At 42.8% G+C, this 19,742-nt stretch overlaps 1 protein-coding gene across 5 annotated transcripts in view; it reads left to right on the top strand.

The window, feature by feature from the left end:
* LOC138453201 (adhesion G protein-coupled receptor F5-like) overlaps positions 1–19,742 on the top strand; it is a 584,850-nt gene that overhangs the window by 208,727 nt on the left and 356,381 nt on the right. For all 5 annotated transcript variants that reach the window (XM_069605826.1, XM_069605823.1, XM_069605825.1 and 2 more), the window contains one exon: positions 16,552–16,719. In XM_069605826.1, coding sequence (XP_069461927.1) covers positions 16,552–16,719 — 168 coding nt within the window. The remainder of the gene's footprint in view (positions 1–16,551; positions 16,720–19,742) is intronic.

Below are 19,742 nucleotides of genomic sequence, written 5' to 3'. Positions count from 1 at the left end.
CATCACTTTCAGAATATATTTTACGTATTACTGAACAAAGAACATTGTCAAAACCTTGCATACTATCATACATTATTTTCTGATGCAAGGTTATCATTCTGAAATGGACATTCTAGTACACTCCTACTGTACTCATTCCAAATGACCCTTTGAGTAATGGGAATTCCTGGCTGCTTTGAATGAAATCAAAGAGAGTTTTGAGAACATAAAAATTACTGTAGATCTATATTTGACAAATGTGTGTGTGTTTGGTGGTGTGTGTATATGTATTTCACAGCGGTATTCTACAACCTTCGACCAAGCTTACAGAGTGACACAGGCTTTTACAAAATGCCTGATGCTATCCACACAAATGTCAATTTGGTCACTTTTGAGGGAGCTACAAGCTTCTTCTTTGTTTGGCCCACCCGCGATTTGCACTTTTCAGCTGGTCTAGCATGAGACTGAGGGAGGTCAATGCATCATTCGCTTGTGCTCACAGAGGGCACACACAGCAGCTTCCCAGTTTTGGAGCAAGTGTGGGGCATTTCTGCTGTATTTCTCTGACATTTCCCTAAGACATTTTACCAACTTGTGTAAAAGTTGTAAATGTAAGAGCACAATTCAGTCAACACTCCATGTACTTCAGAGAGACAGCCTAACAGACATTCTCCTCCTTCCTCTCTTCTGTAGTGTAAATAGCGGGTAATGGGTGAGGCCGAACCTCTCCATGTTCCAGGAGAGCTCTAAAAAGCTCACACCTTGCGAATATGCTAATCCCTGACAGCCCCTCCAATCCTTGGAAAGACAGCCCTTAAAATCTGGATGAATAAAGCATGGCTGTTTTCGCCCTGGTCCCATCAATTAGATGTGGCACAAGTAAGGAAATCCACCCGAGACCTTAGGCTAGAAAGTGGGCAGAGAGAGTGCAAAGTCGAGAGTGCAGGCTTATTGGAAAGTCAATCATATCCCCCAGCCCCAAAACCCTTGTCTGTCACTGCCAACACACTGCTCTTCACCATCCTGAAGAGTTGCATCTCTGTGTCCTGTTTTTTAGGTGATGCACGTTTTTGCAGAATCAACACTCCAACCACATGCAAGTCAGAACTAGTTGTATATGTCTTGACCTGCCCTTGCCTCAAATGGTACGTTGGAAGCACAAAATGCAAACTGAAGGTGCGTATCTTACAACATGTCAGAGCCATTGTTAATAAGGATTGTGCGTACCCGATGGGCAAATATTTTGCAGAATTCCACAATGGCGACCCCAAAAGTCTAACATTTTTCGGCATACACAAAGTAGTCAGCAGTCCCAGAGGTGGAGATAGTGAAAGATTACTACGGCAGGAGGAAACAAGATTTATTATTGACTTTGAGAGTAAAAATCCTGTCGCCCATAATGTGGACGAAGAACTGTATACCTTTTTGTGGGTATGAAACATTGGCATTGTTAACATTTACAAAACAATTCAAACATTTTCAGCTTTAATTAGGGTATTTTCTCTGTTCATTGTCTTTTTCCTTTAGGTCCCTACTCAATTTGTAATCACTCTTTTATCAACCAATTTCTTACTCAGAGACTGTTTGCACATTGCACTTACATCCTTGCAACCTCATGTACTAGTGTGACCCATGTATTTGGATATAATGTATTAATTGTTTATTAATGATCTGCCCATGTGGTACCAGTGGTGTTGATCTTATACTGGAGACAAAATATTTTTGGAGCATGTACAACGACAGGTTTTAAGATACTTTGTAGGACTGTTTACATCATGCGTAATATTCCACCTTGCACTTGCACTTTAGGAGAAAATTATAGAAATGCACTATGCACCTTATAGATGAATATGCTAACTCCCTGCTTTCACATATACAAATCATGGAAGTATGTACAAACATAATGAGGTATTGTTTATAGTTTTTAATGTAGCACTTTAGGAGTAACACTTTATCATTGGATAAAGGCTGCTACATGAATGTATAAGTGAGTACTGCTCTTCATACTCATCATAGACAGCTAAAAAAGCATATGGTGATGCACTAAGCACTTTAGCAGTTGTTACATGCACTATATACCACATGGCAATTTTCCAAGTCTTGGATGCATCAGACCAGCACTAATTGATATGGGGAGGCATGTACATGCCTGTGTGTACAGGCCATGTCTTCGTGTTTGCTAATGAATTAATTATCACTAAGAACTATTAAGAATTATTATTTTAATGGGAACTAATTATAGCAGGGCCTTTATGGGCATGTACTATTCTTTGAATCATACATACCGTTAAATCGCGGGCATGTGTTGCATATTAAATATATGCGCGAGTATACTTGCAGTATGGCCTGCAACTGTATGGATTAGTCATAATGATGCACTATGCACTTTATTCTTCAAAAAATATAAGATTTTGCAAATGAATCATCATTTCCAGTCAGAGCAAATGTAGCAATTCCTGTTATGGGCATGCATCATACTTTGAACTACATATAGCGTAACACTACGTGCCTGTGTGGTAAATCAAACATAAGGGTGGGTATACTTGAAGCTCAGCTCACAATAATAATGTATTGTAGTAATGATGCACTATGCACTTTATTCTTTAAAATAATATGCAAATTTGCAAACTCGAACATCGTAGATAATTGGCTATTATATGTTTGCTGGCTGTGCACAAGGATGAGGACTAACTGTATGAATTGAGGCTGTCTCTACCTAATAAGGCCGCAAGCTGTGCAAAGGTTTTACTGAGTCACCTTTACTATGTTAATCACCTAGGGTTTTTTTTTTTATTTGACTGCTTACTGGGGAGGAGTCACTGTGATCAAGCCACAAGTGTGTGCTGAAACTCATCAGGCTGTCTGCTGGCGTTTTATTTTCCTGGGAAAACGTGGACATTTTAAAACAGCAGAATGAATAAATAAAGGTTGTGGAATCTATTCAACCGTTGCAGTTTTTTGTTGGTTTTGTTTTGTGAGGATATTTTATTTTGAAGCCACGTTGGGAGTGCTGCTCGTCGGAATGGCATTGTATTGCCTTTCATCTTTTGAGTATATACTCAAAAGATGAAATATATATATTTTGAAATATAAAAAGATGAAATATATATATATATATTTATATATATAAATATATATACATATACAAATATGTATATATATATATATATATATATATATATATATATATATATATATATATATATAACCAACAAAAAACGTTGTTAAAGGGACGTTATGGTTAGGTTGCACTACTAAAAAACCTATGACATTCAATGGAAAAGCATTGCTACAGGGATGTTATGGTTACAGGTAAAACCGAAAAAACCCAGAAATTCGTCAGCTATGGTAAGATACGCAACCATAACTTGTGCTACCACTGTGCACTGCTAGGACTAACACCCATGACCTGAAAGATGACATCACAAATGTCATTTATGACATCACTGATGTCATCACATGTCTGGCTAACTCTTATTTTGTTCACTGACATATGTAGGGCAGGTGGTTTTATTCACTGACAGGCAGGAAGTGAACATTCAAAAGGTACTATATTTGTAGACCTTACCCTTCTCATATGTCCTTACACTCTTTTCTTAAGGGTTAAGTCACATTATGTGATACATGTACATAGGGGAAGAAGCAGGCCTGAAACATAGTAATCATTTCTCTGCATGAAGATAATCAGTTAGGTTATGAACACTTTCTGGTAACACAGCTCCTTTTTTGCTTGCTTTACTTTCCCGATATGTGAGAATATTTGTGTGCGTTGTGCACTCTTTATGGTTTGTGTGTAGTAATACAAATATGTAGTAAGTGAGGGGGTATTAGGTACTTATTACATGTTTCACAGTACACATAACTCTGAAAATAAATCATTCAGCATTGTACTATGTAACATGGCAAAAATGTGAATATTGGACCTCTAAGGTGCATGCTGCAGACAAAGCCTACGTTTCTGCATGAGGTGGTTGCTATACTGGAAAGAAGTCTGTAGTGCAATGGTGTTCATAGCAATGGCTTGTGTATTGAATTATGTATCTCATGATAGTTCTCCCAGTGACCTCTGATAGTTTTGTAGAAACATTGGGGGTTATTCCGAGGTTGGAGGTAATGAATTACCAGCACTGGTAAGGGTGCCGATGCCGGTAATCCCTTACCTCCGTATTCCGAGGTCCCTTTGTGGGTCCTTCCTTACCTCCTGCTTTTAGCAGGAGTAAAGTACGGGGCCCGCAAAGGTACTTCGGAGGTAATTACGGTACTGTAATTTACGGTGCCGTAATTACCTCCTTCCCCATTCCCATTGAGCCCTATGGGGCAGAAATGGGAATGGGTAAGGGCAAAAGGTAAATGGGGAATTACCGGTCCCTCCAACCCTGGAATGGACCGGTAATTACTCCATTCACCATGCCGGATTTGGGACGGATTCGGAGGCAACCATGGAGCTAATTACGCCATGGTTAGCTCCGAACCCGGAATGAGGCCCATTATATTAACAGTCTCTTGTGGAGGCTTGTTATTCAAACTAAAGGCACATGTGATGGCATCAGTGATGTCATTACATTTATGATGTCATCTTTGAGGTCATGGGTGTTAGTCCTAGCAGTGGACAGTGGTAGCGCAAGTTATGGTTGCGTACCTTACCATAACTGACGAATTTCTGTTTTTGTTTTGTTTTACCTGTAACCATAACTTCCCTGTATCAGCGTTTTTCCATTGAATTTCGTAGGTTTTTTAGTAGTGCAACTTAACCATAACGTCTCTTTAACAATGTTTTTTGTTGATTTATTTGATTGTTTTTTAGTAGAGCAATGGATCTAGAAAGTTCCTTCAGTATAGATTTTTCAGTGAAGGTGATAGGTTCTTAGTAGCGCAACTTAACCATAATGTCCCTTTAACAATACTTTTGTTGGTTTATTTCATAGGTTTTTAGTAGGGCAGTGGATCCAGAAAGTTCCTTCAGTATACATTTTTCAGTGAAGGTGATAGGTTTGTAGTAGCACAACGTAACCATAACGCCCTTTTAACAATGTTTTTTTTTCAGTTAATTTCATAGGTTTTTACCAGGAAGCCATTAGTTTGTGTAGATGTACCATACAGCATACGAAATTGATGTCTCCATACCAATGAGCACAGTAACCGCAAACTGTACCTCTGTGCACATATAGCGGCTAGCATTCAAACTGCTGGAAACAGCCTGAGTTCTCTTACATACTGCTACCATTCATAAAAATGAATAAACATGTAAATACCACCATGTATGTACATTGCAAGTAGAATGAAGTAAGTTAAGTGTGCAAACTCTGTACTTGTGAAACAAACAGACCAGAGGCATAGAGTATGCACCATAATGGAATGCACCAGTACACAAAGTGACGTATGTGTCCAACAATATTACCACACTACCTCTGTACATTGAAACGAAGAAGCAAATAGCAGAGTAAGGAATGCAAAGTATTGAGAGCAGAACGTGGTAAATGCACTGAAGTCTCTCCTATGATTACAGAATTTCTGCAGTGTACCACAATAGCAAACCATGGTATTTGTTTTTTTTACGCAACAATTCCAAGCACCCTAGAATGGCTACAAGAGAATGTCCCTCTTCACTAAATGAGTAACGATAGTAACTGCATTGGCAAGCAGCACAGTCTAAAAAGTAATGTAGTTAATATATATTGCTTTATGTACACTTCACACATATGTTTGTGTGTAACAGGACATACTTTACATTGAAGGAATGCATCAGAAGCGGCACCTCTTCCGCAACAGCATATAGCCACACAAAATCAATGAGACGCTGTAAAAAGCAACGTACACAACCTGTACGTAAAAATGGAACAATTGCTAAACAATTACTACTTCCCCTACCCTGTCCTAATACTGGCAATGTTTCTTACAAATTAAACATGTACATGTAAAGTGGTTGTGAGTGTGTGCGTATTTGTTGCTTTGGTGCTGTAATTGCATTGTGACTCTGTAGCGCATAGTACTGCCCAAGATGATTGCAGGTAAGCAAAATTGAGGTTTCATACTGAGAGTGCACCTGCCGGGCATATGTCCAATCACAATGGAAGTTTCCACAGGACTGGCCTCATGCCCGCATCTTCTCATTCCCTTTTAATTAGTCGTGGCACCAGATGTCTGACGGTTGCACAGCTATATGCATGCGTATGTCATCCTTTGCCTCCTGGTAAAGCCGCCCCTGACCCCAACCCTACGATTCATGCGACAGGCTACAGCATTTCAAACAGTCCTGCCGACCATGGATTTCGTGTTGCAAAGCTTCCGATTTATGGCTGCATCACGCCTGGCTGCCTGAGGCCCATTGGGAGCAAGGAGCAGGATGCTCCAGTGTACAGTGGGCGTGTTAAATGGCCCATTGCTTTGATTGATGAGCTGCTTGCCCTTCCATGACCTGTGAAACAGACACACCGTCTCTGCACTTAGTACCGTGAGGTTACGTAGCAAGTTGCTCACTGCGGTTTGTACAGGTGCATAAAAGATTGCACTGCATATATGACAGTCAGTAGTGAGTCTGTAAATAATGAACGCTGTTGCTGCTTGCTAACTTGCTGACAGTTAAATGTATGCATAGCTAAGTAAACAACAACATCTTCGGATCACGAAGATTATCAGTGCCGGTTGCAAAGGTACTGTGGCCGCGTGCAGCTGCCTGAACAACTGTCTTGTTGCTCTCCCTAATGAAACTGCGTGTCTCCTGATGAAAAGCATTCCTATGTGGCAAAATGTACTCATCTCCATGAATGCTACAGATACGGCTAATGTCGTGCCATCAAGTGACAGTACTTTTGCTTTGATACACAGATTGCTATATTTGAAGACGTGCAAATAGCAGTTTTGTGGCATAATACTTGTCATACAATATGCTGCAGATCAATATCTGCGAGAACACATTACCCGCGGTGAGACATTTAGACATATGGTAGCGCCAGTGCACAAGCTGTTTAGGACTAGTGCATGAGATGTTGGATATATACATTCGCTGTTGTCTTGTACTGTTCATAGCAACCTGTAGGGTGGCCCTTTGTTCACAGGCAAGAAGAAATGAACACAGTGGGTATTGGGACCGAGTTGCAGTTGACGTCTTTCATTCGCAATGTGTGTCCAAGTCCCTGCCCATCCTTTGCAGTAGCTATTGCAATTACCTGCTACCAAGATTATTACAGTGCTATAATATTTAATTGGTGACTATTTTGCAAACGTTACGCTTCCAACACATTCTTGCTCACACCGTACACAGAAGCCTCATTGCACAATCTCTTAGCTTCCACAGACCCATTTCCATGTGCGCCATTCTGCAAATGGGCCGGATGTGGCACGTGGAATCCTGGAAGTAACGCAGTCTCTGTGTACTTTTCATGCTGTGTGCGGGCGTGGCGTAATACATTTCAACCAGGACAGTGGATTTCATATGTAGTGTTGGCTCTAAAAAGAGCCTTTGTGGTTTTGTTTTTTTAGATGCTTTTAAGGAAACACTCTTTTTGTGGTTTTTATAGAGATTTTTATTTTTCTGCACTCTGGCCATTCTTACAGTAAGCTCTTCACCGCATCCTGTAGATGGAACAACAAAACACCATTGCCAATATTGGACAAAGAAATGCCATTGTCATGGAATAAGTCAGCATTTTTGGAATCAATTATGTCATGGTTGCAGAAGAACATTGCAGCATCATACAAATAAGTAGATATGCTTCCATTGATGATACACCTTGCGCCCTCTCGCTGTGAACAAACTGCATCAGAACAGGCGCATACTCTTCTTAGTGGTATGGATAAGAAAAGGATTTTTGCTTTTTATAGAGATTTTTCTTTTTCTGTACTCCGCGCATTCTTACAGTAAGCTCTTCAACACATCTTGTAGATGGAGCAACAAAATACCATTGGCAATGTTGGGCAAAGAAATGCCATTGTCATGGAAGAAATCAGCATTTTCAGAAGCAATCATGTCATTGTTGCAGAAGAGCATTCCAGAATTGCACAAAAAAGTAGCAATTTTTCCATTGATGATACACCTGCCGCCCTCTGGGTGTGAAAAAACTGCATTAGAACAGTCCAACCTTCTTCTTGGTGGTATAGATGAGAATAAAATGTTCGCAGTGAAAAAAAAAAGCTTTGTTGCTTTCATCAATCTTTTGAGTTGATGCAACACATATGAACAAGGTGTGTAGCCCAAATGCTGAGCTCCGCACTGTACCACGACAACATGAAAAGGCGCGAAAGTGACCACTTCTTTGCAAAGGTCAATGACAACGCCGAAATTGCAGACATCGGCAGCACACCACAATGCATCCACTCCATGCAAGTCTCTTTCCTGGGCATACCTGTGCAAATGTACCACAAAGGCATCACCCAGCAACTGCACTCTGCGTCTCTCCATTTCTACCAGTCTGAGTACACGAAGTAAAGTAAGAATGTGTTACAGCCCCTTACTGTGAGGTGGAACCTAAGCAGCTAATTGGATAATCGCCACAGTCACATTCCCATTGGTCAGCATGCTTAGAAGCGCAGAATATTACACGTGCGCTTTCCGAACTTGCGCAAGGTCCACGCCCCAGTGAAGTAGGATGAGTCCTTCTTCCTATTGGTGCGCTTTCCTGTGACGCACACCCTGAGCACCTGATAGGACAATCCCTACAGTCCCATTTCCATAGACCAGCATGGCGAGAAGTGCAGAATGTGGCATGTGCCTCCCCAATTACGGCGAGGGCCGGGTCCGAGTGAAGCAGGAGTCCTTCTTCCTATTGCCGCACACCCTAATCACCTGATTGGACAATCCCCACAGTCCCATGTCAATTGGGCAACATGGTGGGAAGGGCAGATTCTAGCACGTGCGCCTCCCAAAGTACCCCGAGGGCCGCACCCCAGTAAAACTGGAGCAGTCCTTCTTCCCTTTCCACTATCTTCTCTGCAGCACTACCTCATTGGGTTACGCATTACACGTAAATAGGGACACACACATCCACCAATCGCATCGATAGCCATCATCCAACACTCTCACTCCTGTAGAACACTTCAAATGTACCTTTACACATTTACAGTACAAGTGTCGTGCCATTCCAAGCATGTCCACTGCAAACCACAGTAAAAGTATGCACGATTTCTCCATCCGCATACATCCACATGGCCACACAGGATGTGGCATGTGTAATCCTGAAAGTACCGCAGAATCCGCTACCTTTTCGTGATAGTAAAGCGGGTTCGGGGGGGGGTTGGCAGGGGAAGCAATATCAAGCTGGATAGGGGATTGAGTCTTCCAGCGGTTTTTTTGCATGCGTGCAAGCAACTTTTTTTGTTTTTTCTCTTTATATGCGTTTCTGTTTGCCTCTACTCACATTTTTACCACATTCTGGTCAATGCTTCTTGCACAGTGTTAAAGAAACCCGTAAAGATCGCCCTCCAATATCGACACCAGCACCCCTTCTGTCCTCATCCTCTGTGACCTTTCCCCTGCTTTCGACACTGTCAATCACACCATCCTGATCAACCGACTCTGTGTGAACCTGGGCAACACAGATCAGACCCTGGAGTGGCTGACCTCTTTCCTCCTGGATCAGCCCTCCCAGGTCCAACTTGGATCCTTTCTCTCCACCACCTCTTTCCCCACATGTGGTGTTCCCCAGGGCTCTAACCTCTCACCCTGGCCCTTCAATCTATATGTGGCCCCACTGGACCACCTAATCTCAGCTTTCTGCTGTAACTTTCAGTGTTATGTGGATGACACGCAGCTCTCTTTTTACTACTTCCTGCAGCCACTTTGCCTCTCTTGCACATTCCAGACTGTCTCTCCGCAGTTCAGGATTGGTGCGCCTCCAACGATCTCTGCCTTAATGCCAGTAAGACGCAGATCCTTCTCATCGGGACCCCTGCTCCCGCCTTTCCTTCTCTCACTATGGCCGCCCTTCTTGGGCCTTCTTCCTTCGCCTTCCTGTGAAGCAAAAAACCTTGGTGCCATCTTTGAGTCCACTCTCTCCTTCTCTCATCACATCACAGACCTTTCCAAGAAGGCCCACTACAAGCTGCATCTCTTCAGAGGTGCTCTTCCTTTTCTCACTTTCCCCCAGAAGCTCATTGTCTCCAGAACCTTGGTTCTCTCAAGGCTGGACTACTGTAAGAGCCTCTTTCTCAATCTGCCTTCCTCTACTCTCCGCCCTCTGCAACTAATCCAGAACAGGACTGCAAGCCTTATCATTGCCCTCAAGCACAGGGACCATATCTCTCCAGCCCTGAAATCTATCCACTGGCTCCCGGTGGCTGCAAGGTTCAAGCTCAAGACCCTCTGCATCATCTGCAAGGCTTTCTGGGGCCGGGGCTCACACTACATTCAACACTCTCTTCCAAAAATACCTTCCGTCTCGAGCCCTTCGCTCTGCTGACACCAACAATCTTTGAGGGTCAGATGCTTCTCCAGACAGAGAGTGGGGGTAGATCACTTTCCTCTGCAGGTGCCTCCCTCTGGAACGGCCTACCTGCTCCTCTCAAACTTGAGCCGGACCACCTGAAGTTCTGTAACCAACTAAAACCTTCCTTTTCTCCTCTTCTTTCACTCCCTCCCTCCCCTGCTGACCTTTCTTTCTGCTGCGCCGACTGCTTGGTTATCCTCAGAGTCTCCTGGGTACCTGGATCCTCTTGACCTGTCTCCGCCACACTTCCTCCTGGCCTGTTGCGCACTACGTGCTGTAACTGTAACCTCTACAGTCCCCCTCCTGCTTGCACTTACCCAGAGCTGCGCTGTCCTGGCTGCACTACTCAGAGCAATGCTGCCCTGATTGCACTTTCCCCTCCCCCCCGCCTTGCACTTCTCCCATTCCCCTTCCCCTGCACTATTCGTTACCTCACTTGTACAATCTGTATAACACAAGGCCTAGTAAGATCGTTGGCTTGTCCTCCCTCCTTACCCTCCCTTGTCTTGTCACGCCTAGAAACACATGTGCACAGGCATGTTATAAATGACTGAACATATCATATAATTTCATATCATATCAAGGGGTATCAGTTATATAGCAGCTGATGGCCCTTCATTGCTATATAGTCCATCATTATACAGACTCCAATAATTTGTTTGGCACACTTGTACCCCACCTAGGACATTCGGTTAGTTAGCAGCACGTAGGCAAAGGGACCAGGTGCGGGCAAACGCATCAGAGAGCCGTCCTACCACCCAATTAGCCCAGTATCTCTCATCACCCAAGCCTCAAGCCACAAGATTCTCTTTGTTGTTCAGCCTTGCAGAATGTTCTCTTCCACAGAATTCAACGTGAGTGAAAGTACTCGCTATCTTGCCTGTAGCACCCTATTCCCAGTATTTCAGTCACGTGGTAAGAGACCACAAATGTGTCCATTTTGCAAGCCTTTTCTATGTTTTAATTTGTTCATGGCTTGGCACCACCAGTGTTCTTTCTTGCATCTACTCTGAGAGAATGCATCCTACGTCCTCTGAATTGTAGGTAGCTGACCTTGGTGTGATGGCTTTGACTTCAGGTTAGACAACCTCCTCTGATTTTCCTTCAAGGATATGTTGTTCCACTGTTGCAGACTGAGCTTTTCTCTTCATGATTTCCTCGCTTACTATTTTCACAATACCAGCATTCATCTTTCTTATAATGGCGGCTTCACCTGCGTTATATTTATTTATTTAGCCGGCTTCTAAGATAACTTCATCTACCTTGCGTTTCAGCACATATACATCCATTGTACTTCGTGTTATTTAACTTCTACTTGCATATCATTTCTTTCTCTGTGTACCTGTTTTTTTACTTTGTATCTTCAGTTTCGTTGTCACTCGTCAATATTCGTACATCGTTTTCAGTGTATCATTTTGTTTCCTCATCAGTGACATGCATGTTTTTTTGTATCACATCTTCTCATGATGTCACTGAATATCCTGCTTGATTCTGTCTTATATACCTTCAGGCATTGGTTCCTGCAGGCTTTCATCAACTAGGAGATACATTTGAAATGGTTGCCTAAATGGGAACCGCCTCCCAAATGTTTAGTGCAGTATTGACATCATGCATGGCACAGTCTCGTATCTCCAGTACATCGGAGGTGAAGGGGTAGGGTCTCCTGATGACATGTATGTCTGCTCCTCCACAAAAACCTCAGAAATTAGTAGAAATGTATTTAAAGCACATATGCTGTGGAGACAATGCAGAGGATCGCTTACTTTGGCTACATCTCTGAGCACGTCCTGATATTTAGCAAAATATACTTCAAGATGACTCCTCTCCTGTCAGTCAGCATGTCTACACTGTCAGGACCATAATGAGAGGTTGCAGGACCAGACGTCTGAGAGCATCCTCTCATTATCGCATGCTATGTTTATTGCAGAGCCATAAAGTGTAGTGGGGGATGTACCCTTGCTCAGAGACAGGCAGCACAGACCCCTGCACAAATAAAAGCGCACGGGTGGACTGTGCTGCGCGCCACACCAGAGATGAGAGATGAGGGATGCAGTTACAAAGGATTGAAGCATCCAGCCTCGACCCCCACACATTTTATGTTACTCAAGGTTTGTCAGGTGGGACATTGCTGTGCTCTGCTTCTCCCGAATGCTGCATGTGTTCTCGGGAGCAGTTTTCAGTTTAGGCAAATGGTTTCACTTGCCAATGCTGTGCCTGGTCCAGCTTATCTGCACCGCAGCAAGGGCAGCCCAGGCTTTTGTTAATCCTGCCTTGGTAATTTAACATGCACAACCTTTCTGTACTTCGATTTTGCAATCACAAGACCTTTCCATCAATTACCTCTGATCTGGAATGTCCATGAGGTGTTTATATATTCAAGAAATTAACATTGTTCCAATCACCTGATATGTTCCCTGCCTACAGGGGTTCTATACATGCCATTGACCCGCTTTTTTTCTCTTTGTTCGTGGCTGATGGTTGGAATACAGACAACTGTGACAGATCTATATCTTTTTGCCCATCCCTTCTCAGTGCTCAGGTTAAGATAATTGAAAGTATAAATACTGCTGTCATTCTGATAGCAGAAATGTGCAAATGTTGCTTTTCTTGTGTTGATGTATGCAGCAATGTTTAGTGGGTGAAGATGTTGATATATGTATGCAATGGCCTCCTCAATGAACAGTTCTGAGATGAAAGTTAACATATTGAGGCTCCGACCCCAATTCATGGCCCAATGGGAGGCGGACCTAGGCCATCCTATAGAAGAGCAGACATGGGTGGACATTTGGACAAGAAACTACTACTCTGCCAGATGTGTGACTAATAAGGAATGTGCCTATAAGTTGGCATATCAGTGGTATTATCCCTCCGGTTCGGCTGCATCGTATCAAATGTTTGGTGAACCTGGTTTGTTGGAGGAAATGTGGGGCTCAAGGGACATCCCTACACATGTGGTGGGAGTGCCCCCTTATTCGAAACCTTTGGGAGAAAGTGATTAACTCAATTGAAGCTATCACTCAGGTCTGACTCCCTATGGATGCTGAAGTGACCTTGCTGGGGGTACCAGTCCCAGGGGTATGCCCGAGGTCAGGGGTGATGGGCAAGCTCATCACTGAGCTCCTCCTGGCCACAAGGAGTATGATCGCCCGGGCTTGGAAATGTCCTGAGGGCCTGCTGTTATCACTGTGGTGGGCCAAAATCTGGGACATTCTAGTGGCAGAGAAGGTCACAGTGGCCAAAGAAGGGGTGTTACACCAGTTCACTAACATTTGGTTCCCGATCCTAGAGTATGGCCTGAATTTCCAGTGCAGGTGCACAAACTGCACATAGTGGCGCAGTTCCTGCACAATGGTTAATGTTTTGTGTGGCCTACCGGGTCATGGCAGAGTTGGGAAGGGATGGACGATACAGGCTGCGTAGGGTGGAAATTGCCAGAAGAGTGCTCCCGATTGTTGGAAAAGTGTTGTATAGATGCAACCAATTTTAAATAAAGTTGGTAAAAAAAGAAAATAAAGAATTATTCCCATGGATTTGTGCCATAGATGGACAAGGGAACACCATGCTGGAGAGGACTGTGCAAGACACAAAGAGGAGATCAATAGAGCTACGAAGCACAGAAAATAAGCCCACAATCTTAGGTTGAGCTCTAGATATTGCCTCTTTCCTGCTAACCTCTCAAACACAAACACATCTGAGGAAACACTGCTTAAATCCTCTTGCACCCTGGGTAATCTGGCTCTGAATCTCAGAACCTTTTGGGGATTTGGGAAGGGGCACACGAACCCAAAGCTGCCCGATGGTGTCTTCTCTTAACTCCAAGATATTCTTATTTTCCTTAAATTTCATTGAAATATCTTGTGAGTAAGTATAATGCGGCAGGCCGATTTATTTTTAGGTGCTAAGCATCAGAGATAACTGGGAGACAGACGAACAGTTGGATTTTGAATTTGCAAATTACTGTATGAACTGTTGGAATATCTACTGTCTGCTCAATTGATAATAGTGTCATATATTTAAACAGAGAACATTTGAGAATACATCACCCAGCATGGGTCACAGCTTGCCTTATGTTAGACAATGAGGGAATTCTGTTTTTTCAGCTCATGTCATTTTCCATTCCCACAACCAGACCACAGCCTTTGCCATACCCACCTCCAACAGCAACTGATGGCAATCCCCATAGTAGAAACAGGCCCCATTTGCATTGTCCGAGTGATGATGGCTGTCCTTCATCAGCACAGCTCCTTCGCCAGCTCTGGTATCAGTGGAAGAAACCTGATGGGAGTGGGGCTGTTTAAGTTCTGAATTTATTGCAATAAAATGATGTTATTTTAATGAGTACCATCCACTCCCCATCCACTGCCTTCAATGCCCATGCATACGTAGCGATCTTTTCCTTATATGAGTAATCTCCAACCGAGCAGAACCAAAGATCCTCTATGAAAAGGCCCTGGTTAGCAGGCAGCTGTGAATGTGCACACGTGCCCTGACACTGGTCACACTGTTTTTCTCTTACAATCAATTGGCCTCACTAGATGTTGTCAGGAAGTGAACCTCAACCAAGCTTGATGGAATTGACTTGCCTTTGAGCACTCCTTCTGTCACTCACTCCCAGTTGGGGAATCCATTCTGTAAGAGAATAGCCAAAGTCTGATTTTATAGTGAACCTTTGCATACGCATAAATGGTGAATGGATCCTAGAATGCACATGCTGCTGATGGTCCGGATGAGTCCTTCCACACATGACAGTCTTCTTTGGCCACAAGGATGTCTCTGAACATCCAAAGAGCCTCTCCTGGAGCCCAGCCCATGGGTCAATATCAACATACACACTTAATATGTCGTTCCACAGAGGTTATACAGTAATACCCCTGGACACAATGTGTGTTCGAAGATGTTACTGGTCCTCTCATGAGTGTAGCTCACTGTCATCCCCCAAAAACTGATAGTAGAAAATGCTAAAACATGGTCAATATTTCTGATGTTTGTATTGCTCAACACCATCTTTGCATATTGAGGCAGCCACTACCAGCAACTGCATGGAATGACAATGGGGGTCAGGTTTAGATATGATTTGTACATCATATCCAAACCATCTTAAGGAGGTACACTTGAGGGTTTAGGAGACAAATCATTACAACAATTATGTTGCTCACTGGCACAGTTACGTAGATGTTGTCTTATTGTTTCAGTCAGGGGATGTGGCTATTCTTGAAATATTCATTTATACTCTTAACAGGAACAATTATAACATTTGCTTCAGTATATCATAGTCTTATAGTGAAATTGCATATTTGGGCCAAAATATAAAACAAGTTAACAATTAGTTGATGGGCTCCAGGGTTAGAAAACCCACATCCGTGGATTCTATTCTGGGGACCAACCGTGTGCATCCACAATCTACTGTTCGAGGCGTGACCATTGAAGGATTTCTTCACTGCAGATCACACAAAATTAAAGTGCTGATATGTTGTATTGGACTAACCCGAAATAATATGCAGATATAGTACAACGCATTAGCTTTCCAAGTCCCATAGGCTTCTTCATCAGATGGTGCAGAGTAACATGCGTAGCAAAGAAACACACCCCGAACAGTTCTTTTTCAGAGAAATCTTGGCAATCTACCCAATTTATCCAAGGCCCTTCTCTTTCCCTGTCATTGCTTTTCCCCACAATCCCTTCTTCTTGCCCTCATCCAATTTTACTCTTGATATCCTGAAGTGACTCTTTTTTATGTGGTTTATTACAAATCACAAATCAATCAACATACTTTTTTTCCATTTGTCATCAGACTGAGCACACATTTTCATTTGTTTCGAAAGACTGATTCAGTAAATATGGAGAAAAGCTTCTCACTCGGGTTTGATTGCCTATTCATGGGTAACGTTTCTAATCTCTGCTTCAGAAAAGTGCTTTTAAATTTCCATATACCTGGAAAAGCAAAATGTAGTTGAGTCAAATGAAGAACAACCAACTTCCAGGTTGTAAATGTTAGCCCAGTTACAACTACGTATGACCACAAGTACCATAACCCTTTCCTATGACCAGATTTCTGTGTATCAGCTGCACAATATCCGAAACTCCATCCTGACCATGTACTCAAATCTTTTAGCCGTAACACTCCTAATCTGAATATGTTTTCTTTCGTCAGTTTCAGGTGACACCCCACAGCAGGAGTACTTTATTGACATTGAGATCACTGTTCCAAACTCAAGCTACTTAGACGGGCTGCGAAAGTTTGCAAGTGATCTAAAAACACCAATCGAAATGAATATCTCTGAAACAATATTGAATATCACCAGCATAAATATCACAACAGGTAAGTGTGAAAATCTTCCATTACATGCCATTTCAAATGATAGTTTGAGATAGTTATTACAATAACTGAGGATGTTTGGCCGACTGTGTCGTACTCGGAATAGACCATATCATTTCATATGTTAGGGCAACTGAAGACATATGATCTATGTTTCTTCATTTTAGTGTATTCGTGTGTGGTGGGGAATGTGGAGTGACATGTTGAAGTTTGGGGGGTTAGAATGAGTCCATGAACAAGACTAAAGGCAAACCTGACCAGTAGATGAATATCAGTTTTGAGGGTAGGTCACTGTGAATTGAGAGGGACATGTGGTTTGGGCCAACACTCAAGAGGTCGTTGAGAGTCAGAAGGAGATGTTTCTATTGTAAATAAAATGTTTTTACTAGAGGAGTATGAAATGATCTTTCTAACTCAACCATATCATTCCACATCCAATTTCAGAGGAACTTTGCTAATGCTTCAATAGCAATTGAATTAAATTTAATAAACAAAGTGAAATATTAATGTTTGTACCAGTGTTTGTAAATCTACTATACAAGAACATGTCCAAACTGCTTCACCATGATTCTAGCGCACGGCTTACCTGCAAATAATGTTACAGTATGGTGAATCCTTACCAGGTTACATGCACGTCCAATTATCACAAACAGAACCTGCATGGCGTAAAGCATGCCAAACCTGCAGCACAAGGGTTGCCCTGCCCTGTCATCTTATTAGCCGGACAAATGCTTACTCGCGATACAATGTGGAAAGGATTATAGGTACAGGCCCATGGAGACTTCTACTCCTGAGACCATTTCTATGCCTGAAAAACAGGTTGAATCATGCTGTTTTAATATAGCACATGCTGTGATGTTTGGTGGTAATGCTGATTGGAGTAAAGAAAACTTATTTTTGTCCCTTGGTTATCATAAAATTAATTTTTCAGCCACTAGGGTAGACCACTACATAGCCACACTCTTTCTGTACCACGTACACATGTTGACACAGCTGTGGATTGCAACTCAGAATACGCATGCACTACTGCTTTTTGTCAGTAGCTAACATGAGGATCCTGCATAATATTTCACATGTGCACATGTAAATGCATTTGGGAGTGGCAATCAGACACCTGGACCCATGTTACATAAAAGGGAATTACTGACCACGTGGGATGGAAGAACACTGCTGATTGGAGCCAAACCACTATTTGTGTTTGCTGCCACTGTCAGTCAGATGGTGTGCATTTGGAGAAACATTAGTGCGTGGTATGCCACATGTTAATTCAGCCTTCCCCTGACTCTACTAGCTCCATGTGCCAGTTTGGAATTACAGAGCCATGAGGCCCAAGGTGAAACCTCACAATTATAGAGAGGCTCTGAGCTGGTCTTTAGGTTTTCTTTTACAGGGAGCCTCTGGCATGGGCCATGAGGCCCAAGGTGAAACCTCACAATTTTAGACAGGCTCTGAGCTGGTCTTTAGGTTTTCTTTTACAGGGAGGCTCTGGCAGATCTTGTAGAGACATACAAATGTTGGTTAAAGCCCTCTTTTATGTTAATGGGGGGTCTGATTCATGAGGGAACACCGATATAGCAGAGAACAACAATTGAGCTCAGGCTACCCCACCCTTCCACACGGCCGTGGATAGATACAGACTACAATCAAAACAGCATGTATGATTCAACAGTACATATGGTCAGTCACCTATTTGAACAGTTAAAACCAATTTATTAACAACTCGTATCAAAATGCACTCATTTCAGACAGACAAATACGAAACAAAACATCACAATTAATGACGTGTCAATGCCCCCTCTCATGGTGGGCGTCTTGCGAGATCTATTATAATGATGCAGTTAGCATGATATAGATACCCTGTATAAGTGTAGTTAGTAACAATTACACTAGACAGGTCGACACATTAGTGTTTCTAGCTCGTGGGCGAACTGTCTCTTGCTTCAGTTCACCCTATACTTTTCCCCTCCGAGCTTTCTTCAGGACAAAGGCCAACACGATGTTAAACAGTTAAATTCCCCAATTATGGAGAACCTCTCAGGACAGACGCTACAGACAAAGAAAGGACACATGTCAAATAAAATAATAAAAAACTGACCATAAGGGGGACCGTTGTGTGTACTCCCTACATGTTGTAGCTGCCTACCCATCTTTCATTTCTTCTTCGTGTATCGGGCCACTTGTTTTCACACGCATCAATGTTAATTGTCTATTTGCTTTTCCTCTTACTGAAAACAGAGAGAGAAGAGAAGAAGAGAGACCAAGCCCCTGTTATCTCGAATCTCGTATTTGTTCACTCGTTATATTAATGCCCTCAGAACAGGTAAGTTCAAGTCACCTGCTTCTTAGTAGCTTTCGATCTTCCACTTATTCACCCTGGACAGGTTAGCCAGCCTGTTCTTCAACTGGAGGCCCTACTGGGACGGCAACGGTTAGGGGTATTCAGTGTACACTGGCTTTTAACGTGATCAATTTAAAAAGGAGAAGGACAAATCCCTTTAATTAAAGCTCCTAGTGGTTTCTGAGTCACACTATCAAAAGTTCCATGATCCAACGTTTATATTTTTGCATGAGACATTGCAGCAAAACCATATGGGTGCACATACATAATACCCTAAAAGTGTGTGCCCCACTATGTAAGGATACGTTGTTGCCGTACAAATCAAGGTCCACCTTAGTCGGGTACACTGTAGTGCAGTAATAAAACTGTCTCCAATGAATCCTGCCACTCACCACGGCCCTGGGACATGCAGCGTTCTTACCTATTCAGCGCCGGCATGATAGTATCAACTTCTTTGTTGTAATCACGACTCGATTGTGAGCATCCATTTAGCTGTGTGCACGCGCACCTAGCCGCTTAAGAGAAAGCACAGAGCCATCTTGGGAGAGTGTTGCGACAGCCCGTTAAGATGCACAGCTCAATTGTCTGTCATACATGCACAGCCCTAATATGCGATGTATCGCATTAATCCAAACTGGATTTGTACCGTAAGGTGTACAGCTAGTGCTAACAGTGGCATCAGGACTAC

The sequence above is a fragment of the Ambystoma mexicanum genome, chromosome 4p (assembly GCF_040938575.1).
Source record: "Ambystoma mexicanum isolate Mex_15411 chromosome 4p, UKY_AmexF1_1, whole genome shotgun sequence".
NCBI classification, from domain to species: Eukaryota; Metazoa; Chordata; class Amphibia; order Caudata; family Ambystomatidae; genus Ambystoma; species Ambystoma mexicanum.
This window is presented reverse-complemented; position numbering and strand designations above follow the sequence as displayed.